This window comes from Trichosurus vulpecula, chromosome 6 (genome assembly GCF_011100635.1).
Source record: "Trichosurus vulpecula isolate mTriVul1 chromosome 6, mTriVul1.pri, whole genome shotgun sequence".
In the NCBI taxonomy this organism is placed as follows: Eukaryota; Metazoa; Chordata; class Mammalia; order Diprotodontia; family Phalangeridae; genus Trichosurus; species Trichosurus vulpecula.
Genome location: NC_050578.1, coordinates 217,447,669 through 217,473,514, shown reverse-complemented (window position 1 = coordinate 217,473,514; position 25,846 = coordinate 217,447,669). Strand labels below are relative to the sequence as shown.

The following is a 25,846-nucleotide window of genomic DNA, read 5'->3' as shown; positions in this document are numbered from 1 at the left end:
CAAGGCGATTCAGCACCTGGTGCTTTAATACAGAATCAGTGTGTGACAGAAGCAGCTTCAGTCATGCCCTTGGAAGAGAAGTACTTAGAGACAGAGAGCCTTTGTCTAATCCCACCTCTCTGTATGGGTATATAGACATACATATGCATGTAGAGACATATATGTATGAACACACATATATTATACACACATGCTCATGGTATCTGTATATAAATAATACTACACATAATATGTACATAAATAATACTGTACACATAAATATGTATATTTATATGTGTGTGTATGAATATATATTAATGTATACATGTAAATATATTTATATGATATATTAAAACCTATATGTGTATATAAATGTATATATGTGTTTATAAAATTGGTTTAATGGTTTAATGGATAAAAAGGTTGGTCTTTTAGTCAGGAAGACTTCATCTAACCTGTCTCTCATATAGATGGGAGGTGCAAGGGCAAGGGGAGGATAGAGAAAGGGTAAAAAAAAAAGAAAAAGAAGAGGAAAGAGGGTAAATGAGGCATTTTTTTTTCTAAAGCAAGAACAGAAGGAAAACCAGAAAAACAGCCAGACAAGCAGAATAACTTTGAAAACTACAGGCTGGCCTTCTTATATTATTACATTATACATAGAATAATTATATAATATATTGTTTTATATACTTAATAAGATAAGTAAACTGTACATAATTATGCACAATCCTCTTTTTCTACTCTACTCTGTATATGGAAATGGGTATTTAAGAATAAAAATGGATTTTAGAAACAAACAAAATCATTCCTGTATCTCCTAACACAGAAAGTCTACTGTTCATCTCCCCATGCCACCCCCATTCCCAGCTTCCAACTTTGTGTGTCCCCTGGGAGCCAGCAGCAAAGAGCAGAGACATCAGCCCAGGAGTGATGGCTCTCCGGAGTGCTTTTGTTTCTAGTGGTGACATTTTTTCAGGCTGGTCTTCAGAACCCTCTTTTCCTGAGCATGTGTACCCAAAGGGCTAGGCTGCAGGGCCAGATGAGGCCAAGGTGACTGAACTCATACTATTAGACTGTCTCCTCCTCACTGCCCCTCAAGATCTTTGCAGGCTAGTGAGGGTGGAGCTGGGCCATGATTATCTGGGGCAGGAGAGGCTTAGCCCCTCTCACCTTATCACGGATCCCTTGTCTCATGACCTCCCGCTCGGCCTCCATCTTGGCATACTTGGCTTTCCTCTCCTCCTCTTCCTGCCGAAGGGCTTCCTGGCGTTCTTCCTCTTTCTTGGCTGCATCAGGGTCTTTCTCTTCATCTCCACCAAGCATCTTCCCCATGTCCTTGGTGGCCCCTGAGGACAAATAGCAGAGTTATTAGCATGGGTTAGTGGGGGCTTAGTGTATAAGTGAACACAAACGTTAGTGTGTGTTCATGGTGAGTGTGAACATACATCCGTGCAGAAGGCTACTTCACTCCCACTGGTGACCAACAGATCTCAGGCATCTACTGCCAACCTAGGCTTCTAATGACAATCCCATCCTGGTTCCATCTGCTAAGCCTGGTTAAGATCCTAGGATAATCAGTTAGAGTCAGAAGGATTAAGTTCCTCTAGTCCAGGGGTTCCTAACCTTTTTTGGGCCATGGATATCTTTGGCAGTCTGGTAAAGCCTATTTCCACTTCTCAGAATCACATTTATAAATGGATAAAATAAAATACCTAGGACTGATTACAAAGGAGGACAATACATTGAAATAAAAATGTTATTTTTTCCCCATCTAGGTTCATGGATCCTCCTGAAATCTATCCATGGGCCCCAGGTTAAGAACTCCTGATATAGTCCAGTTCCCTCATTTTTTACAGACAAGGTAACTGGGGACCAGAGAACATATGACCTTGCCCAAGGTCACAAGGTAGTAATTGGCAAGGCCCAAGACCCTTGAGTTCAAATCCAGTGTTCTCTCTACTGTACCACACTGCTCAGTAATGGATTGTTTCCTGTCCCCTCTTCCTCCATCATCCTTGGTATGCCAAAACTACTCACTCACTCTACCCCTCTTGTCTCTGCCTACCCTCATGCCAAACTGAGTTTGTGTATTGATGTGTATATCTGAGGGGCCAGGGGGAAAATGTGAAAATGTGTGTTTGTGACTCAGTGTATTTATCTCTGCGTGTGTGTGTGTGTGTGTGTGTGTGTATGTGTTTCTCTTGTTGTATACATCTGGGTTTGGGGAGAAGCAGGGAGACTTGGGCCAGGAATGATAGTAACCCAGGAGTGGATACCCTCCAGCTTCTAGCCTTGTGGCTTGGTGATCACAGAGTAGACTGGACCATTCCTGAGCCCTAGCCTCAGGACTCTGGGAGCTGTGCCGCTGGGGGTGGAGGTCGGGGCTGCAGGGGCTGGTGCCAGAGTCCTCACTCCTACCCCGACTTTGCCAGCCACCACTTTTCCAATGAGCAGCTGATTCACAGGCCCCTTGCAAGCCGCCCTCAACGCCCTCCTTGTAGTCGGGTAATTACACCCCTCTCCAAGGCTCAGCCAAGACCCAGCCCAGCCTCTTGGCGCAGGAAATCCCCTGCCTGGGAACAGGGAGGTCTGGAGGAATCTACCCCCAGCGCCCAAAGTTGGGGGATGTGGAAGAGGCAGAGCTGGATCCCCAGGGCCAGGAATAAACCAGCCAGATTCCCAGAGCTGGACAATTGGCTATGGCTACCCCAGCAAGAGGGACTCATGATGACAGAAAAGTCATTGACGAGCTCTTTTGTCCAGAGCTTGACACAGCATCTAGTACACAGTAAGTGCTTAATAAATTCTTGTTGACTTGTACTCTAGAAAAAACCTATATCACACCTCTTTAATGGTCAGAAACCTTCTGTGGGTCCCCATTACCCGGAGGACAAAGTCCAAAGTCCTCAGCTTGCCACTGACGGCTGTCAAATGTCTTGACTCTGAATCCCAATAGCACCCTGTCTGAACCTCCCTCACCATCCACATCCCAATTTGCCCTGGTAAGAAGAGCAAAAGTGGATAGGGTTGGAATGACCTAGGTTCTAATCCCTCCTCTAACAATGACCAGGGGTATAAACCTGAGCAAGTCACGATCTTTACGAGATTCAATTTCCCCACCTGTAAAACGGGGCTGAAAATACTTAGAGCACCAACTTCACAAGTTTAAGAGATTCCAGTGGGAATATCCGTGAAGTGCTGGGCAGACCTTCAAGGGCTATTTAACTGTTCTTTATTATTATTATTATGTAGCACTCTGCATAGCTAGATTGTAAGCTCTTTGAGGGCAAGAGGAGTCCCATTTTTGTCCTTATATCCCTAGCTCTTCACCTAGTGCCTGGCACATAGTAGGAGCTTGATAAATGCTTCTTGATGATCTCATCTGATCCTTTCAACAATCCTTTGGGTATAGGGACACGTACATACATGGGGTCCTAGGTGTAGATCTTGGAAGGGTCCTCAGAGGTCATTTAGTTCAGTCCTTTCAATTCACAGATGAGGAAACTGGAATTCAGGAAGCTTATGACTTGCCCAGGGTCACACAACTAGTGAACATTGGAAATAGCATTTGCACCCAGGTCTTCCATGCTCTAAATCCAGTGCTAGAAACTGAGGCAGGTAGGTGGCACTGGGGCTGGAGTCAGGAAGACCTGAGTTCAAATTTGGCCTCAGTCGGTCACTTGTCAGCTGTGCGACCTTGGGCAAGTCACTTAATCCCTGCCTCAGTTTCCCCATCTCTAAAATGAGGATAATAACAGTACCTGCCTCCCAGGGTTGTTGGGAAGATCAAATGACATCGAGCATTTAATGCAGCACCTGGCACATAGTAGGCACTATATACATGCCAGCTGTTACTATTACTGCTGTGGTTGTTACTCATGGAGACGTAGTTAGTAAGTAAGTGGCAGAACTGCATTTGGAACCCAACTAGCTTCAAATCCAGGTCTCTTTCCACTCCTCTATTTCTACCTTCTACTCCTCTAACACTACCTCTATTTCTGTATCTGTCTTCTTTTCCCTACTAGACCCGCAGCTTTCCCAGGGCAAGAGCCAGGTCTAGTTTATTTCTAGCTCCCTCGGGTCTAATAAAGTATTGGGCGCTATGCAAATGCTTATTGTGTGAATGAATGGCCAAGAAGGGGGAGGCCCAGGTCATGCCAGTTATTAATTACTTGAACTAATTCCATTCCATCAACATTTATTAAGTGTTCATTATGTGCCAGGCACCGTGCCAAGCCCTGGGGATACAAAAAGAGGCAAAAGACAATCCCTGCCCTCGAGGAGCTTATAATCTAATGGATATACCAAGGAGAAAGGATGAAGGAGATTAGAGTAAGTACCTAAAGAAAGGATCCCGGTCTCAAACAGTCATGCAGCACATTTTTATTGTGCTAAATAAACCAAACCATAAACCAGATACTGAGTTTGGCTCCATGGGGGAGAGGTAGGAGAAGGAAAAGACACAGGCCTCCTAGTCAAGGAATTCTCAGATTATGGGGAGGCAGAGGAAGAATAGCCCCAGGCCCCACCCAAGAAGTTTCAAGAAGCTAACAGTCTGAGGAGCAGACAGAGAAGGAGCAGCTGTGGGTCCCAGGTGAATAAAGGATAAAAGGGGAATAAACGTCCCCAGCAGCACGTTTGGGCAGACTGAAAGAACAGAAAAGTACAGGATTTAGAGTTCAAAGGGGTCTTGGAAAATATCTAATCTAACCCTCTTAGAAACTGAGGCTCACAGAGTTAGTGTTCATAGCCTGAATTTATATATTGCCTTAAGTTTTGCAAAATATTTTATATAGATTTTAAAATCTGATCCTCACAATAGCATTCGTTGTAGGGTAATGTGCTATTATTAGCCACATTTTCCAGAGGAGACATTCTCAGAGAGGTTAATGACATGCCTACTTATGATGAAACGTGAGACTCACCTCCAAATAGAGAGGTAGGTGGTGGTGGATTTATAGTACAGATGGAGACAATTAAATTTTGGGGGGGATGCAAGCAATAGGGAATTTGGTTTGCTTAACTACTGATTATAATAAGTTTTGTTAGTCTTTTTTTCTCATGGGGGGGTTGGAGGGAGAGGAAGAGAATACAGTCCTGAAAATAAAATAAAATTTAATGTTTAAAATCTCCTTACTGAGGCCACCTCAACTTGTCCACCATCCCATAGGCAATAAGTGTAAAAGTTAGAATCAATTGGAGTTCAAGTCCCCCGATCCCAAGTTCAGCCCCATGTCTACTACACGACCTGACATCCCCAGGCACAAATCCCATTAATTCCACAACAGCTAGCTCCCACTTTGAAGTTGCTGCTTGTACCAGACTGGATTTGTTTATTCACCTGGGACCCGCCTACCCGCTTCACCTCCTGTGGTTTCTGATCCTGCATTGACACAGATTTCTGTCCCTGATCCGTCCTCAAAATTCTCTTTTAAGCCCCGGTCTTACTGACACTCCCCCCTTCCTGAATGACTAAGACACTATGATTCTGGCTCCAAGTCCCACGGGCTTTAGTACTGACCAGATCTGGTGTTTAAAGAGAGGGCCTGACAAATTGATACGGCGGCTCACAGGAGGAAGAGCTCATGTCCAGTTGGGGTGTATCAGGGAAGATGCCGAAGAAATGATGCCATTTGATCTAGACTTCCTAAGGACAGCTAGGATTTCAGTAAGGGCAGATGAGGGAGACGGAATGCTGAGTAGAGGTAACCGTTGCGGTTAAGGGCTCAGAAGCAGGAAAATGCAGTGTGGGGTTAGGCCAGAATGGATAACCCAATCTGTCTGGAATGTAGAATACATACATGGAGGGGGATAGGGGTGGTGTTAGTATGAGATAAAGCTAAAGGGTAGATTTGAGCCAGCTTATAGAAGGCTTTGAATGCCAGGGTAAAGAATTTCTATTTTATTTAGTAGGCAATGAGGAATGACGGGGACCCACAGAAGATTTTTGAGTAGGAAAGTGATGACATCAGAGTGCTCTATTCCTAAGACTATTTATAAACAGCACGTGTAAGATGAATTAAAAGGGAAGAGACTGAGGCAGGGAGATTGGTTAGGAGACCGTTTCCACTAAGAACCCCGTATCTTCTTCACAATTTTTTCAAGACATGCCTGGAGATGGGAGAGGCAATGCAGAGCCATGTCAGATGAGTCCAATGGGAGGCAGGGCAACAAGATAATAGTCTACGGTTGACAGATGCTGTACTTTTTGCTTCGGGCCTGGCCGAACCCATCCATATATGTACTTTTAATACTAAAAAGAGTTAAAAGGACTCGTCAAGATCAGGGACTCTTAGCCAGAGGCAGCTGGGTGGTGCAGTGGCCAGAGCAGTGCACCTGGAGTAAGGAAGACCTGAGTTCCAGTCTCACCTCAGACAATTACTGTGTGACCCTGGGCAAGTCTCCTAACCTCTGCCTGACTCAGTTTGCTCATATGTAAAATAGAGACAATGATAACACATTCCCTCCTAGGGTTGTTGTTAGAATCAAATGAGATATTACTTATGAAGTGCTGTATCATGCTAGTTATTGTGATTAATAAACCATGAACTCATTTTGAAAAAAAATTTGATTACTGTATTTCAGTAGAATTGGTTTCCTTTGTATTTAGTGCTTTGGAAAACATTATTCTGAGGATGAGTCCATAGGCTTCACCAGACCACTCAAAGGGTCTGTTGCACAAACAAGGTGAAGAACCCCAGGGTTCTAGGTCAAATTCCCCATTTTATAGAAGAAACAGGGGCTCAGAGAAGAAAAGAAAGTTTTCCAAGGTATTATCACAAGTTGTTGACTGAGCAGAGAACCCAGGTTTCCCGCACCCCAGCTCAGGGCTCTTTCCTCCCCCTAATACACCACCTGCCTGGTTTCTATTCTGTCTCCTACGTCTTGGCTGTTTCTCAGCAGAGTTCTGTTTGCACCAGACACAGTGTTGTCTCTGAGTTTGTGAGATGCTGCATGAGTTCTCCTTGGCCCCCGGGACACCTGGAATCCTGCTTGAGAGGTTTGCAGGCTGGGCCTGGAGCCCAGGAGCCATCGATTCCTGTGTTGCTATGGAGGTTCAGGGTTTCCCAGATCCTGCAGTCAATAATACTGGCTCTCCAGGTGACCTTGGGCACCTCACTTCTCTCTGGGCCTTAAATTCCCAATCTGTAAAATGAAAAGCTCGCTAAGGTCCCTCCCAGCTTGAAATTCTGTGACCCCTTCAAGGGATCATATGATCATACGATATCCCTTCAAGGAGAGGCTTTCACTAGGCTGTTACAAAGATTTCTTCTTCAAGTTTTCTTGTGTCTTCAACACAAAAAGCCGCCACCACCCATCTATCATTACTGAGCTCACATAGAGCCACATGGTACTGGGGAAGTCACTGGGGAGCTAGAATTAGTAAACACAGAAAATAACAGAAACCCTCGTGTCTTGAAAACATTTTCTTGGCATCAAAATCTTAATGTTCTATTTGGTCTCCAGGCAGCAGCGCCGGGATGATGCCACCTCCAGCCCCCCAGTACAGAGAGGTCTTTCAAATGCTAATGCTGTGTGGCAGAGACTCAAAAAGGCAGCACCCAGCCAGGTTTGCTTAGAATACTCTGCCGACAACCTTTTTTATCTCCCCAATTACCCACGTGTCCTTTGAAAGCAATTGGCCTACCCAACTGCTTGGTGCCAGGCAGATGGAGGAGATGAGGCTTTGCTACCACAGACTGCCAGAACACCGAAGGAAGGGTTATTGAACGTCTTACATACACCTGTTAAGGCAAATTCCCTCCCTACTCCGCCCCACCCCATCCCCACCTTGGAAATACATATTATGAAGGTCAGGGATAGAAACGTATCCCAGCTATGTGGGCCACCATGCATCTCTACTGCAGAAGTGAGCTCAGCCCAGTGGCTCTGAATCTGCAGAGACTCCCTGGTTCTGAGCTGGTGATATTGGTTATAGCCACAAGCCCATGAGTTCAGTGGTGACATCTGGCCCATGAGTAGGTAATCAATAGAAATAACTCTGCACGTCTATGTTGGGCTTTCGGATTCTTGATAGACTCTCACGCCTAGCAAGGGTCTCAGTAGATCCTGAATGTTGCAGTGCAGGGACTATAACCCCCATTTTGCAGATGCGGAAACCAGGGTGCAGAGAAGGCTAATTAATGGGGGCAGGGCTGGAACTAGAACTGAGTTCTCCTGACTTCCGATGCACTGCATCAGAGAGTGTTCTAGAAAGAGCTATCCTCCAGGAAATGGTTCCCAGGAGCAAAAGCTGCAGAAACGAAGGTGAAGCACTGAGACCCAAAGCTCTGTGAAAAAAAATAGACCTTGATAGCTAGTCAGCTATGGACATCTCTTCAGGATGACTTGCCTCAATTCAAGCACAAACATTTAGGCTAAACTACCTGCAGTCTATAGGCAATTGAACTCTGTTGACTGGTCCTGAGGTATATGGGATCTGACTCTCTCACTGGAAGAGCTGTAGCCCTTCCCCGAGGAAAGAGAAGCAGATGGCAGCAATCGAGGCCTCAGATACTGGGTGGAAAAGCAGAATTCCCAAAGCAAAGTGATGAGTTGCTGGAGCCAGCTGGGAGCTTCAGAAGCTGGAACCGGGGAACAATGAGGCCCAGAGCTGTGCTGTGAAGGCTGAACTTGGGCCTTGTCCCATACCAAATTAAATGAGATAATGATTCTGAAGTACTTAGCATAGTGCCTGGCACATAGTCAGAGCTGTATAAATGTTAGCTATTGTTATTATTATTAGCTCTTATTCCGGTACTGTGAGTCATATGGACTGTGCAGGTCCACGGGTGGAGGAAGACTAATTCTCTAGCAGCCCTGAATCCTTTCTCTGCTTGGCAAGAGTTGGGTGGAGTGGGGAACGATTATCTTGAGCCCAGGGTGGTACTAGTCTAGAATAATTTTTGGATGTAGGGAAGACGGGAGAAATAGAAGGTAGTAATGACCTTGCAGGGTGGATTCTGGATGGAGCTAGAAATGGAGCAGACCTGTACCCTGAGTGTGGAGAAGACAGGGGAAGGAGACTCAGGGAGTCTCACAGCCTGGGTCAGACTCACGGAGGTGTCTATGTGTTCATTTCATCACTATTTCCTGAGTGCCTAGTAGAAGGCTTCTTTAAGAACTTGTTCATGAGCTTAATTCTAAGTACCCTGTAATGTGTCCCTAGCACAGAGCCAGAATTAGCACCCAATAGGTGCCTAATAAATGCTGTTGACTTATTTACCATAAAGCTACATTCTCCCAGGTGTGTTGGGTGGCATTTCCAAGTGGATCAGAAGACATTTATGTCTGGGCTTCAGGGGCTCTTAATGGGTCTCAAGCAGCACTTTGTTCTCACTTTTCTTATGCTCTTAGCTTGTACTCACTGTGTAACCCTGGGCAAGTCACTTAACCTCAGTCTGCCTCAGTTTCTTCAACTGTAAAATGAGAATAATTACAGCACCTGTCTCCTAGGTTTGTTGTAAGGATCAAATGAGATAATATTGGTGAAGAATTAATGCAGTGCCTGGCACATAGTAGGCGTTATATAAATTCTAGAGATTTCTAATTTATTACTGTTGTTGTTATCATTATCATCATCATTATCATTACAATTATTTGTGTCCATTTCTGGGTGGGGCAGCAATTATAGGCTTGTGAATTGACTTGAAAGTCCAAATCCTCCGCTGACTCGATTTACCTTCTATGTGACAGATACACACTACATTAAGCTTTCATTTTCTGCTTAGATTTCTATTTCTGAAACCAGTCTCCTCTATGCCCTTCTAAGATAGGCAGCTCCCCACTTCTCTCCAGCTCCTGCATTGTAGGTCCCATGTAGAGATTACCCAGCAAGACTATGTCAGGAGAGAAAAATCATTTTCTCAGGTTGGGGGAGATTTATTAGTGCTCAAACCTGGCCAAGAAGTTATCAGTGGACCCTTATTTGGAATGATAGCTCCTTTGATGTATGTTGTTTCCCTTTAGACAGGGTCTCATGTCCTGTTAATTGATAATATCAAAATTAGTTGATTAATGTACCCATCTAACCACCTCGAATGAAGTAGAGGAAGGAATCCACTTTTCATTATTGGCCTAGGAATCTTTACACATGCTGGATAGAGATCTAATGTGGGGTGGGCTTGGGGGTGAAGACTGAGGTAGGAGCCCCTTGGAAATTTGACCATTGCCAAATCAACAAGTGGATCTGGAATACCCCCAGAGACATCAAAGAAAGAAGAAAAGGAATGACATATATATGGATGTATATAACTATATATGAGTACATATGTGTGTAAACATATACATATATGTGTGTATATATACATTATATATACACACAAATACACATACACACACATATACAAATAGGCATAGCAGCTTTTTGTGGTGGCAAAGAACTGGAAACTAAGCGGGGGGAATGGATGAACAAATTATGATATATGAATCTAATCGAATTTTATTGCCCCGTAAGAAATGATGAAAGGGATCCATTTCAGAGAAACCTGAGAAGACTTGTATGAACTGATCCAGAATGAAATGAGTAGAACCAAGGGAGCCATTTGTACTAACAACAATCCTGTAAAGATGAACAACTTAGAAAGTCTTAAGAATTCTGGTAAACACAATGACCAACCATGATTCTGGAGCAGTAATAATAAAGCATGCTATTCACTTCCTGACAGACAAAGGATAGACTCAGAGTGCAGGATGAGAAGCAGTTTTGGACATGGCCAACTGGGAATTTGTTTTAACTATGCAAACTTGTTACAAGGGGTGTTTCCCTTCCCCCTCCCCACCCCCTCACCTTACTAGTAGGGAGGAAAGAAAAGAAAAGAAACGCTTGTTGAAAAAAAAAATGTAATTTAAAAAACAAGTGATCTGTATTAGCTGATGTTGTCCCTGGGAACACTTCTTCCTCCAGGAAGACTCTAATAGGGACAGGCAACAGTGAACCGCGGGCTGGCTCATTTGGGATGACGTCCTTTTGTTGTTATGCACCTTTGATTACTGGCATCTGTGGTTCATCTCAGCATGAAAGATACTGAGGCATTGCTGAGTGGGGGCAGATCCATCAGGGCTCAGTGGAATAGACCACAGGGTTGTTCTGTTCCTATATAACATTCCGTAAACATCTCTAGGTTTGTAAGCCTCTATGTGAGTCACTCCCTCCCAATGTGGTGGAATTTAAATCAGAGCACTGATGCCTAACCCACCTGATCATTTCCCCTGCTAGATGGGGAGCTCCCTGAGGGCAGAGTTCTGTCTTAATTATCTTTGTATGTCCCTGGGCTCTGCCTAATGAATATATGGGAAAAAAAACACTTCCCTCCCTCCCAGACACCTGGTGTCCTAACAAAGCTTTGCCTTCTGGGTTCCTGTACCTTTCTTCAACACTCAGATAAACTCTTTCAACTAAAAACCTTGTCATCATACATTTCATGACACTGGTCATGATTTTCTGCAGCAGAAATCTTTTTTTTTTTTTTTGCATTGAAACATAAAACTACTATAAACACTCTGGCTGTGGAACACGTGCCTAGAAGAACACCTGAGGCCACAGAGGGAAAGTTGCCTGCCCAAGGTCACATAGTGAGGTTGGTTGGCAGAACTGGTCATAGAATCCAGCTTTTCTGACTCCAAAGCCAATGCTCTTTCCGTGAAGGAGATAGAAGAGGTATCTCTCAGAGGCAAGAGAAGAACACAGGGTCACTTAAGCTGAGATTGGAAAGTATTTTGGAAAGATCCAGTGGTCAACAATATCAAATTTAGTAGCCAGTAAAGGATGAGGCATGAAAAATACCACTGGATTTGGCCAGGTACCAGTGGGGACCACTTCCCTGCTGTTTCCTCAACACTTAAAAATCTAATGGTGTCTCTGTGGCTATGTTGTAAGAACAATATTGACAATCTAGGGCACCTCCACATTTTAAGAAGCCACCTACATATTGCAGGACATCCCTTATAGCATGCCTAATGAGTAGTCACCCAGCTTCTGGTTGGAGTCTTTCAGGGAGGGGGAACTCATAGGCAGTCCATTTCACTTGAGGATAGTTGATTGTCAGGAATCTTTTTCTTGTGTCAGGTCAAACTGGGCCTTTCTGAAACTTCTACCCATTGCACCCAGTTCTACCTTCTGGGACCAAGGAGAACAATTAAATCTCTCTTTCCCATGACAGTCCTTCAGATAGTCTAACAAAGAGTGACTCATGTCTAGAGCTCTTTGAAGGCAACGATGCTGCCTCCTCTTCTTCCCCCTAAATATAACTAGTTTCTTCAGCTTCTCACAGGGCACTGTGTCCAGTTCCCTCATTGTCCTGGTCACCCTCTTTTGGGCAGTCTCTAGCAGGTCAGTATCCTTCCTTCAATGTGGCACTCTGGAATGGGCATATTTTTTCAGAAGACCGGAATTCTCATTTCTTCCCTCTGAAGTTATCCCTTGGTCTGGAAGGGCTTCATCCCTGCTGATGTCTTCCTCCAGGACCTTACTCCTTGTCCTAGCCTCTATTTCCCCAGAAATGTCCTTTCCAAAGCTGTATTCCACTGAGTCATGTCTGACTCATATCCAAACTTCAATGAACTCCAAGTAATCTGTGAAAACCTTTTGCATAATAAATGAAATTCCAGCACTTAGCATGCTCTTTCTGAGTATCTGCCTCCCTCACCAACAATGATCTCACTGCCACCACTGATTGGGCTAGAAGGGTCAATCAGGCTTCCTCCCATGCTGACCTTCCTCTGGTCAGCATATTTCCTCTAGGACTGCATCCAGATACATGAAAATGAAAGGTCCTCTATCAAAAAGATGGGGGCTTGTGGGAAGCAGCTAAATGGCTTCTTATTAGGAAGACATCTCTCCAGGGACAGATATGGACAGGTTGGGAGGTTCAGACAGGATGAGGAGACAGACATCCACACTCCAGGCTCTCCCACCTCCTCCAGGAAGCTAGCCCTGCCTCTCTCAGATGCAGATTTCTCCTTGGGTTCCCACTGACACTAAAAATTTCTTGGCAGCTCCAGCTGTATATCTAGCAGAGGTGTGGAACATGTGACCTTGAGGCCACATGTGGCCCTCTAGGTCCTCAGGTGTGGTCCTTACTCCATCAAAGGGCCACACTTGAGGACCTAGAGGGCCACATGTGGCCTTGAGGCTGCAGGTTCCCCACCCCTGATAGTGTCTTCTCTAGCTGGGTATTTGGTGTCTTTCAGAATTCCTTGGTGGTATGTCTGCCCTATTTGACTCACAGAACTGATGAAGGCGGTAAAGGGGGAAAGAGAAAGGAAAAGGAATAAGCATTCATTTAAGTATCTACTAGACACTATGTCACACACCTCAGAGATGTGATTTCATTTGATAAAGACAAGGGCAAGAAAGGTGGATGACAGTTCTTGGGGATGCCAAACTGGGAGTTCTGAAAATGAAGAAACCTCACTGGGAAATATGTATTCATCCATTTTTTAAACATTTATTAAGAACCTACTGTGTGCAGAGGCAGATATGAATTTCTGCAAAGAAGAGCAGATAGTCAAGTTGAGGGAAAACCTAGTGTGGGCACTTGGGTTCTGCCTCCACCCCAAGGATCGTCCCATCCCAAATACCCCTTGGCTGGGGCAGCAGGCACGCCCTGAACACCAGCCACCCCCTACGCCTCAGTCAGGCAGAACCGTCTGGAGGTGCTGAGCCAGACCTGCGCCTTCTGTTTATCGAACAAGATTAACGTTCCCTCTGGACTTCCTAATGGAGGTCTGCAAGTTCGACCTGACTGCTTTATCAATAAAGCCATTTCCAAGTGCCCTTGAAAAGGATAATGTGGTGGGGGAAATGCAAAGCCTTGTTTCCAATGAGAGAAAACCCGCTGACCCAGAACGATCCCGCAGAGGCCGACTCAGACAAAAGTAAACATTGCGAATGACATTCCACTTTCAAAAGAAATCAGCCAAGAGGCAGCACTGGACAAAGAAACGAGTCCCAGGACTGAAATTCAGGACACATAGGCTCTCATGCAGAGCCTGGGGCTGAATCTTTGTGTGCCTGCAAAGCCTTGGAGAGAGCACTGGGTGTAGCTTCAGGGAATCCTGAGTGCAAAGTCTGCCACAGACACTAGCTGCGAGACCAAGGGCAAGTCTCAGTTTCTTTATGTGTAAAATGAGGTTTGACTTGATGAACTCTAAGGTCCTTTACATCTGTTATCCTTGAAATCATTTCTCTTTTTCTGGGCTTCCCTTTTCTTCTCTGAAAAACCAGGGAGTGGGGGAGCCAATCAGACTGTTTCTAAGATTCATGCAAATGTAGGCAATCTGAATCCAAGTCACCAAGCATTTGGCAGCAGCGGATAGAGCGTCTGGAAGACCTGAGTTCAAATGTGACTTCAGACACTTACTGACTGTGTGACCCTGAGCAAGTCACTTAACTCTGTTTGCCCCAATTTCCTCATCTGTGAAATGAGCTAGAGAAGGAAATGGCAACTTATGCCAGTGTCTTTGCCAAGAAACCCCCCAATGGGGTCACACAGAGTCAGACATGACCAGAGGAGAAGACCTCTTCCCACTAGTGACCTCATCCCAGCCAGATCCAGTGCTCATCTATCATACTCCGCCTGCCTTGACCTCTGCAACATTTGGCATTCCTGACCACCCCTCCTGCTGGCTACTCTCCTCTCTTTATAATCATGCAATAGAATATAAGCCCTTTGAGGGCCAAGACAGTTTCCCTGGCATCTAGCGCAGAGTAGGTGCTTAACAAATGCTTAGCAAATGAGTGAATGGAGACCCCTTAGCATCCAGCAAAGGGTTAAGTATAAGTGTTAGAGGGATGGATGAAGTGAATGATGTTGTAATTAATGCCTTTAAAAGGAACTCAAGTATTTCATATTGAAAGTTAATGGATCAGAACGTTTGATGTGTCTACAAAAATACTTTATAACATCCTGGATTGGCCCTGAAGGGACAAGTCTTTTAGGCAGAGCCTATGGGGTTCCCTGCTCCCTCCCACCCCCCTGTGCAGATTTGTCTAGGTAAAGGGGGAGATTTCATCAGTTAAATTATTCTATTTCCCGCACACTGTGAGGTCCCTGAGGTAAGGGCCTAGGTCTGTTCCTGCTCTGTCTCCTCCTGACTGGCTCAAAGGCAGGGCCGGAGACAGATACTCCTCTGACCCCATCCACAATGCTTAACACACAGTAGGTGCTTAATAAGCACTTCTAGAACTGAATTAAGAGGGCCAAGGTAGTTCTCTTCCTTCCCACACTCTACCACCCTCCATCTCCACAGAGACAATTAAACCCATCAACCCTCTTGACAGCTCCAAGCTCTCCCAGCCTCCAAGCAACTTTCTGCATTATTGATCATCTGTCATCCCTGGTCCCCAAACATAACTTTAAAAATAACAACGCTCATTAAAATCGCTCACAAACCCTTCCAAGTCAGCACATCTGCCGGGGCCGTCACCATATGGAGGGTATTTCTGTGGCAGGTCTGGAGAGGCCTCCCTTGCTGGGCCTGCCCTGGGTTAAGAGGCCTGCAAAGGGGAAAGCAGTTGGGGAGCTATTTATGGACAACAGAAGAACATTTATTATCCTAACCCTTCAGCAGTCTCTGTGTAACACTGACCCCAAATCTCTGGCTGCCAACAAGAGGGCCAGGATGAAGGCAGCCTTCAGGGTCTTACCTGCTTGTGGGGGTGGGGGCATTTGGGGAGGTAAGGTTGAGGGGGATTAGAGTAAGGGACTAGGTGGTGAGGGATGGGGATTGGGGTTTGTACGGCATCAGTTGGGAATTCAGAATCACTGGGATGGGGAGAGGATGATGAGGTAGGAGCTTGCTTATCATTGAGGAATGAGTGCAGGGAGATAGATGGTCAGTGGCTGCGAAGGATAGATGAGGAGATTCCATAAGGCCTTTCCTTGAGATTCCACCTAAGGCAGGGCATCTCCGGGCATCCTGATCTGTATCTGGCCACTGGACCCAGATGGCTCCGGAGGAGAAAGTGAGGCAGGTGACTTTGCACAGCTCTGCCTCACTTAAATCCAATTCACTTGCAAGTCATGGCATCACCTTCCTGATGCCAAGATCTCCTCTTCAAGAACAAAAGACAAACAGCAGCAAGGGGGTAGGAGCTAAGGGGGGAGGGGGTAGACATACAGATCTGCCCTAGGTTGGAACAAGGAGAGGTGGATCCTGTTTCCATATCTTTTGTGGATCCCCAGGGTGGGCCTAAGGCCTCCTCACTTCCCTGGGCCCATTTCCCTGGGCAGTGAGGTAGCACAGGGGATAATGCACTGAAGTCAGGAGCACCTGAGTTCAAATCTGGCCTCTGACACTTACTTGCAGTGTAATGCTAGGCAAATCATTTGACCTCTGTCTGCCCCAGTTTCCTTATCTGTAAGACGAGATCAATAAGACGAGATCAATAACGGCACCTACGTCACAGGGTTATTATGAGGATCAAATGAGATTACATATGTAAGGTACTTAGCGCAGATAGATAACACATATCAAGCTCTTTGTAAACCTTCAAGTACTTTATAAATGCTTGCAATAATAAAAAAATAAGATAATAATAACAATGTTCAGTGTTTCAGTCATGTCTGACTCTTCCTGACCCACTTGGGATTTTCTTGGCAAAGATACTGGAGTGGTTTGCCATTTCCTTCTCAGCTCATTTTACAATTGAAGAAACTGAGGCAAATAGGGTAAAGTGACTTGCCCAGGGTCACACAGCTAGCAAGTGTCTGAGGCTGGATTTGAACTCATGGAGATGAGTCTTCCTGACTCCAGGTCCAGCCCTTGGACCAGGGGTGGGGAACCTGTGGCCTCAAGGCCACATGTGACCCTCTAGGTCCTCAAGTATGGCCCTTGGACTGAATCCAAACTTCATAGAACAAATCCCCTTAAAAAAAGGATTTGTTCTGTAAAACCATAAAAGAATTTGGATTTGTTCTGTGAAGTTTGGATTCAGTCCAAGGGCCGCACTTGAGGACCTAGAGGGCCACATGTGGCTTCAAGGCCACAGGTCCCCCCATCCCTGCACAGTCTTTGCACTATGGCGCCACCTAGCTGTCCCTATAAGAACAGTAATCACCCCCAAACAATTCAGGAGTACACGAGGTTATTGACTAGGTGGTCAAATGGACCACTATATATTTTTAAAAGTATGATGAGGCAGAACCAGGCCTGAATTTGGAGTCAAAAGATCAGAAGATAGAGCTAGCTAGAAAGGACTTCAAGATGATCTAGTCCAATCTATTCACTTTCCAGATAAAAACACTGACACCCAGGGAAGCCATATGACTTGCCCAAAGTCACACATTCGGTAAATGTCAGTGGCTGGATTTGAGGCCAGGAACTCTGCCTCAAAAACCAACATTCTTCCTTCTGGGTACCCAGAAATTGGACCTGAGTCCCAAACCTGCCACTATTTTATTGTGAGACCTTGGGCAGGTAAATTCACTTTTCTGGGCTCTGGTTTCCTTAACTGGAAAATGAGAAAGGGTGAAGTACATGATCTCTCAGGTTCCTTCCAGTTTTAAAGGTCTCTGAAGACAGAATAATAGGATTAGGAATGGTTGACATGTAGTTAGGCTTTAAAGTTTACAAAGCATGAGGGTCATTTATCTCAAATGGACCACATCCTAGGAGTCTTAGAGAAGAGAAAGGAAGTGTGGAGAGCAGAAGATGGGAAATGTAGGGGATGGAAAAAACAAAGGACTTAGATTAAAAATCATTTTTTTTTAAACAAAGAGCACGCCATCCCTGACAATCTTTATTTTCTTTTTTGATTGGCAGATCTTGGGCAATGCCATAAGCATATCTTCTCTGTATTATAAGCAGAACATTTGTCAGATACGCTCATGCTATTTTTGTGGAAAATATGGGGAGGTGGTGGCCAGGCAATAAGGTGGTCTTTGGAATAGATTGAATGGCTGGACCCAAGAGCAGCCATTACTGGTCCATTACTAGAGGAAGGTCTTAGTGAAATACCATAGGGATCTCTCCTTGGCCTTGTACCATTAAACATTTAATGACTTGACCAAAGGCAAAAACCTTCATTTTTTTTTGTTTTAAGGTTAAGTTTAATTATTTTTCAAAGTTACTACTGCAACTTGGCAGAGAGGAGAAGGGGGAGGGAAGGGTAATAGGGGAAAGTACTGTCAATTCTCCAATTATAAGGCTGAAAACAGTATTAAGAGTGAGTTGATAGTACATGTCTCACATGGTGGCTTCTCTACCAGCAAGACAAAGAAGAAATGAGAGTAAACCAAGGACAGAGACACTTGACTTGCCCTGGGCCGCTGACCAGCTCACACACACCATCACACTACAATTCTTATAAGTTGGAAGAGAGAGGTTAAGAGACTTAAAAAAAGAATGAAATCTGGAATTGAGGCTGTATCAGGATTGACATGTGGCGGGGCTCTCAGTTCCTCGGAAAAGAGTCGAGGGAAGAAGAGCCTCCACAGCTCCAGCATGCAGTAAAGGTCATGTTTATAAAGGCTTGTTTATAAAATCCACAGATAGTTTGAAGCTAGAAGGGGCAGCTGACACATTGGATGAAGGACTCGGGATCCAAAAGGCTCTCAGCAGACTAGAACACTGGGTCAAATCGAATAAGAGGATATTTAATAGAGATAAATGTAACATTCTGCACTTGGGTTCAAAAAATCAGCTTCCTTTGTAGGAGGTGGAGAAAGTAAGGCTAGGCAGTGGTTCCCCAAGAAAAAGACCTATCAGACTTTTGTGGACTGCCATCAATTATATTATAAGGCAACCAGAAAACTAGTATAACCTTTAGATTACATTAGGGAGAAGTAGAGAGAGATGGACGTGTTGTTATTCTGCCCTGGTCAGATCACATGTGGAATGGTGAGTGTGGTTATAGGGCATTGATAAGATGGAAAACACCCAAAGATGACAGAATGTAAGGACTTGGGGATTATGTCACATAAGGAAAAGCTAAAGGAGGTAGGACTTTAGTTTGGAGAAAATAAGAGCTGGGGAAGGGAGAACATAATAATTGGCTTCATTTGAAAGGTTGTCATACAGACAAGGGATTTGACTTCATCTGCTTAGACTCAAAAAGCAGGACCGACAGTAACTAGTGGAAGTCGAAGACTTAGGTTGGATGTGAAAAAAATAAAACTTCCCAATAAATGAGTTAATTTGTTTTGTTTAACTATGCATAAGTGTCGCAAAGGTTTTGTTTTTCTTCTTTTTTTCCATTGTGGGGGAGGTGGTTTAGAGGGAGAAAAATAAATGTTTGTTCATTGAAAAAAGCAAACAAAAAGCTCAGAAAGAAAAAGAAAGACTCCCCAATAATTACAGACAACCTGGAGTATGTAATGAGTTTCCTCTTATTATCAGGAATAATAATCCTGATGGACCTCATTGGCAGTCCAGTGAAATCTATGGAATAATATTTAAAATAATGCCTATTATTTTATAATTATTATTTATAAATAATGCAAATTTCAAAATGCATAAAGCACAAAAGAAACCAATAATATCACAACACAGTTAATAAAATATACATGTTAAAAAACAAGATTGTGAATGCTAGGCTAAGAGCTCCTTCCAGATATCCCCAAGCAAAAGCCAGATCCCCACTTTGGGGGGGTGCGATGGAGACAATTCTTGTTCCAGCACCAGTTAAACTAGATGGCCTCTGAGGTGCCTTCCACCCCTCACATTCTATGATTCTTGGTGTCCATGATGACTCTGAGACACTGGGCACCCATCCCCTGAGAGGAAAATGTTATCCAGACACACTGTGGGAGTCTGGGCCCCTGTAGGCTGCTCCAGACTGGTCAAGGTCCCCCCAAGTATGAACACTCTAGGAATCCAGGAGCCTTGAGGATGAGCTGAGCTTCCCTTCAAAGACTTCTCTGATATGAGGCAGCTGGAAGGCAAGTGAGGAATTTATATCAGGAAGCCCAAGGCAGCTTCCAGCTGGGGCTGAGCTTGTCCTCAGTCAAAGGTCTCATAGCTTCAGGTACCTATGTCTGTTGTCTGGACTCCAATCCTGGGGTACTCATTTCTGCCTGCCAACTCTGCTAGCCTTGGGAGGGGGAGAGAGGAGGGAATGGCTTCGCTCTTAAATCTTCTTCATCTTTTTTATTCCTGATTACCTTCCTGATGTACCTAGCTTCACCAACTAGGCTGTCTTTCTCATTGCCTGGTCTTGCTCACTGCTTGGCTCAGATTCTGCCTCCTGTGCCCTTTGACCAATGCCTGCTGGCTTGCTTTCAACGCGTCACCTTGCTCCAACCTCCATGGCTCAAATGCCCCAGACTCCAGATGGCCCACCTGGCTGTTGACCTTGGCTCTTGCCCAGGGTCCAGCTGTTTCTCTGTCTAACCCCTCTGCTATATGCTCATAATCAATCTCACTGTGGTTAGGAGGGTTCTGGCTCCTTGCCTCACCTGCAATCCCATTGCTGGCATTGGCGTTTCACCTGAGCACAGAATTTCAGGGTGAGAAGGTACCACCATGGTCATCTAGTCCAACCCTAGCTGGAAAGTGCTTTGCATACCTCAGAGCACCATATAAATATGAGCTATTATTATAATCAAGTCAATAAGCCCTTATTAAGAACTTACGAAAATGAAGATCTGAAAATAAAATAAAATTTCATTTTTAAAGGGGTTTACTATGTATCAGGTACTATGCTAACCCTGATGATACAAAGAAAGGCAAAAACCGGTCGCTGCCCTCAGAGGAAGCAACTTACAAGTAACTATGTACAAACAAGATGGAGAGGGGATAAATTGGTAGGATTGGGAAAGGCTTCTTGAATAAGGTAGGATTTTAGCTGGGACTTAAAAGGAGTCAGAGAAGCCAGGAAGGAGAGATGAGGAGGGAGAGAATTGCAGGTATAGGAGACAGCCAATGAAAATGTCAGGAGTTCAGAGATGGAGTATCGTGTGCAAGAAACAGAAGGAAATTCAATATCATTGGAGGGAACAGTAGGTAGAGAGGAGCAAAGTGTAAAAAACCAGGAAAAGCTGGAAGGGGGCAGATTATGAAGGACAGATTATGAAGCCAAATAGAGGATTTTATATTTGATCTCGGAGGTAATTGGAAACCACTGGAGTTTATTAAGTGAGGGGAGGAGGAGAGAAGAATAGTCAACCCTGTGCTTTAGGAAGATCAATTTGACAGCTGAGTGGAGGAGGGACTGGAGCGAGGAGACACTTGAGGTAGGAAGACCAAGCGGCAGGTTATTACGATAATCCAGGCATGAGGTGATGAGGCTTTGCACCCAGGTGGTGGCAGTGTCGGAGGAGAGAAGGGCGAGTATACAAGAGATGTTATAAAGGTAGATGTTATAAAGACTTAGGTTGACAAGTCTTGGCAATTGGGGGGAGGAGATTGGGGGGCGGGTGAGATGAGAGAGAGTCAGTAGTCAAGGATACCAGCTTGGTTGGAAGCCTGCGAGACTGGGAAGATAGTGATGCCAGTAATGGGACCCAGAAAGTGGTCATACAGCCATTGAATGAAGATTGTCAGGGAGAGGTAACCCACTACCCCCCCACCCCCCACCGAAGCAGCCCCTGGCACTCTAGGAGAGCTCTAATTGTTAAGAAGTTTTCACATGGAAAATGCTATCCACATCCAGAGAAAGAACTGATGGAGTCTGAATGCAGATCAAAGCATACTATTTTCACTTTTTTGTTTGTTTTTTTCTTGTTTTTTTCCCCTTTCGTTCTATTTCTTCTTTCACAACATGACTAATATGGAAATATGTTTTACATAATTGCACATGTACAACCTATATCAGATTGCTTGCCATCTTGGAGAAGGGAGAGGGAGGGAGGGAGGGAGAAAAATTTGGAACTCAAAATCTTTCAAAAGATGAATGTTTTCACATGTAATTGGGGAAAATATTATTAAATAAGAAAAAATAAAATCTTACAAAGAAGAAGGAGGAAGAGGAGGAGGAGGAGGAGGAGGAGGAGGAGGAGGAGGAGGAGAAGAAGAAGAAGAAGAAGAAGAAGAAGAAGAAGAAGAAGAAGAAGAAGAAGAAGAAGAAGAAGAAGAAGAAGAAGAAGAAGAAGAAGAAGAAGAAGAAGAAGCTTGTTTTCACAGCAGGGATCTAGGGTTGTTTGGGGGTGGGGTTTTTTGGCCAACATTTTCATTTATTGACACCTATAATAGAGGCACAGAGTTCTGAAGGTGACAAATCACGAGCCTTCAAAATAGCAATGAAGAAGCAGGACCATGGAATGTTCCCTTTCTAATTATTTTTCTTTGCTTTTTAAAATCAGCCTATGTTGCATCTTTAGTTGAAACATCTATCAATGTCAAGAAACTCATCTGGACAGCAGAGAGGTGATGGACAGTATCACAGAATCATGGGGTCTCAGAGTTGGAGGGGACCACAAAGGTCATCTAGTCCAACCCATACCTTAACAGGAATTCTGTCTAGGACATGCCTGACAAATGGTCATCCTACCTCTCCTTGGATACTCAGAATGATGGAAAACTTACTACTTTCCAAGGCAAATTAATAGACAAAGCTAGGAAAAGAAGCATAAACTGAGAGATAGGGGAAAGCAACCAAGAAATGAAGGGAAGGCTGGTGTATAGGAAGAACTGGAAACTAGGACCATGGTACTAAGCCCCCAGGAGATGGGAGAACAAACAGTCCCCATATCTAACTATAACTCCTTTAGGATTGTCACTGAGAGCTTTAACTGCTGTTGACACCCTCTTATTAAAAACTGAAATCCATTCCCACCTCCCAGTTCTCTGCCTGGAAGAAGGTGTATAGGATTCTGCAGTGTCATCAGAGTGACTAGAATCAGATGAAGTCCCAATGCAGAGCTGTCTGTGCTGTGGGTACCGGGGAGTAAATTGAGAGTCAGTTCTCGTCTGACAGCCAGTGGCCAATGCAACCTCCTGGTTTATCAGTTTCCTCTATTGCAGATTCTCTGTGATGAAACAGAGACATCTTTGGAATGAAAGCAGTGTCTCCAGCCCTAAATCCATATCTGCAGCCCCTCCCAAGCTCCAGACCTACATTTCCAGCTCTTTGTAGAGCATCTTCTCCAGTGTCCCACCGGCTACTCTAACTCACCTGACCAAACCCAAACTTGTTATATCTTTCCTCCAGCATAGTCTCAATTTTCCCAGTCATCCTGGGGAGAAATCTGGGAGTCCCAGAACTATAAAAACTCAGAGTTGGAAAGGTAGACATCAGAATCACAGGATGTCAGCATGGAAAGTGACCTCAGAAGGCATCCGGTCCAACCCATAGCTAATTAGTCAGTCAATCACTCAATAAGCATTTGTTAAGCACCAGGCACTATGCTAAGCATTGAGGATACCAAAAAAAAAAAGGTTTTAAAAGACAGTCTCTGCCCTCAATGAGTTCACAATCTAATGAGGTGGATACCAAGCAAACAAACATGTACACACAAGTTCTCTACAGGATGAATGGGAAATAAGGGAGGGAAGGCACTAGAATTAAGAAGGATTGGGGAAGGCTTCCAGTAGAAGGTAGGGTTTTAGCTAGGGTTTGAAGGGAGCCAGGAGGCAGAGATAAGGAGGGAGAGCATTGAGAAATGCCCAGAGGTAAGACATGGAGGGTCTTGTGAGAAGAAAAGCCAGGAGGCCAGTGTCACTGGACCAAAGAATTAAGGCAGGGTCTAAAATGTAAGTAAATTGGAAAGGTGAGTTGGGGAGGGAGGAGGGAGGGAGCTTGTGAAGGGCTTTGAATGCCAAACATCTCCAACAAAGCGTTCACCCAGACACTATGTTCATTTTACAGATAGGAAATGTAAGTCTTGAGAAGGCACACAATGAGTTAGTTATCAAAGTTGAGACTGGACTCTGGACCCTCTGACTTCTGTTCTAAGACCCTATTTCTCATGTTAAATCTCAGAACTGTCCTATGGTATATCCTGGGAGACATGCTATAGGGGAAGCAGCAGACTTTCTGGACCAGAGTTGGGACATAGAATTGGACTTCTGTCTATGGATGCATAACCCTGAATGTGCTGGTGAGGAGGTGAGGGCAGATCCAAGGCTTGGGCGTGGAGAGTACTTGTTGTCTTGGGGGGCAGCATGTACAGTAGAAAGCACTCTGGATTTGGAGTCGGAGGACCTGGGTTCTAATCCCAGCTCTGACAACTGATAAAGTACTGGGTAAAGCACAATTTCTCTGAGACTCGGTTTCCTCAATTGCAAAATGAGGAGATTGGATTAGCTGGTCTCTAAGGTGCTTCCAGCTCTAAAATCTCAGCTTCTGTGATCCTAGGATTTCCTTCTTTCCCATCATCCCCACGGTAGTACAATGTGGCCCATGATTGGGTAGAAGGTTGGTACTTAACTACAGGCAGGTTGAGTTCAGCTGAATAGAGTTAAGTGAAATTGATTAAGACAAGCTCATCCCTCTGAAACCACTCCCTGTAAGGTAAAGGTAGGTCTTTTTTTTTAAAATGATGCATTTGGCTGATACTGATGTTATGTTTTGGTAAAATGGTTATTTTTCTTTGACTGTCCTATGTTGGAGTTTGTCAACTACCCCTAGATAGTGCACTCCATGAGAGCAGGGTTTAAGTCCTTTCTTTTGCCTAACCTGGACTGAAAGCTAGCTGATATCAGAGTCTGAGTGTGCTTCTCCTGTCTCTCCGCACTATGAGTTCCCTGAGGGCAGGCACAGGTTTACTCTCCATAACTGGCCCATTTCCCCATATGTAAAATGTCATGGTTGGACTCAGTGACCTCTAAGGTTTCTTTGAGCTTTGTCGATCTAATATTCTAAATACTTCAGGCTGACTAGAGTTAGACATTTCAGATCTATAGAAAGGAATCTGACAAATGTTCACATCAACCTCAGCTCATAAAAGCTGCTTCATTCTGAGTCTGGACAGCTCCTCCCTGCAATTGTCCTGAGAACTGTGCTGGGCTTGGGGACAGATAGAAGCCTTGACACCCTAAGCTGTATTTGGACTGGGGACAGGATGTCTGGACATACTGAGCTGTCCCTGGGCTGGGGACAGGATGCCCTGACACACTGAGATATCCTTGGGTTGGGAACAGAAGACAAGTCCCAATGCTTCTGGGTCAGGGAGTCAAGTAGGGTCTGATGGTCTCATCTGCGGAAAAAGTCTTGCTTCAAAAGCCTATTCTATTTTTTAAACAGTTCTTTTTCTTTGGCTTCAAAATAGAAGATCTCAGAAACAAGTCCTAATCAAAGTGAATTATCATTGGCAACCGAATAACGGCTCTGTGTGAATTGCATGTGTGGGGGTGTATATTTGTGTGTGTGAGAACATTCATGTGAGGAGAGAGGTACTCATAACTATATGAGTGTATATGTACAGTAGTGCGTACATGCTATATGGAAGGGATTGTATGTATAGGAATGTGCATATCTACATAAATGAGATTATAGGAAAATAGATTTAAGGCTGAAATGATTATCTATGTTATACATGAGGAATCGGAGGCTCAAAGACACGGGGAATGCATGCTTCATTTCCATAATGCCCAGATTTGAGATTCATAAAATCATTGAATCTTAGCACTAGAATGTACCTCAGAGGTTTCTAGTTCAACCAGTACCTGAATAGAAATCTTTCTGCCTGAAGACCCCCAGGGATGGAAAACTTATTACCTAACAAGACAATCTATTCTATTTGGGGGCATTTTGACTGGTTAGGAAGTTTTTCCTTAAATTGAACTAAAATCGACATCTCTGCAATTCAGGCTTATTCAATTTCAGGGGAGAATCGGAGTCATTAATGGGAGGGAGAAAGAGGAGGAAAATAAGGTTCATTAATTGCAGAAGGGAAGAAGGGGTGGGAAGATGAGGCTCATTAATCCTGGGGGAGAATTAAGATCATTAATCCTGAGGGAGAATCAGCTCATTCATCCCCAGGGA

At 44.4% G+C, this 25,846-nt stretch overlaps 1 protein-coding gene across 1 annotated transcript in view; it reads right to left on the bottom strand.

Annotated features, from left to right (window-relative positions):
* The window catches only part of CPLX1 (complexin 1), a 100,546-nt gene that overhangs the window by 25,545 nt on the left and 49,155 nt on the right, over nucleotides 1–25,846 (bottom strand). Inside the window, 1 exon segment of the mRNA XM_036762232.1 lies at nucleotides 1,150–1,325. Within this exon segment, the coding sequence (XP_036618127.1) occupies nucleotides 1,150–1,325 (176 nt within the window).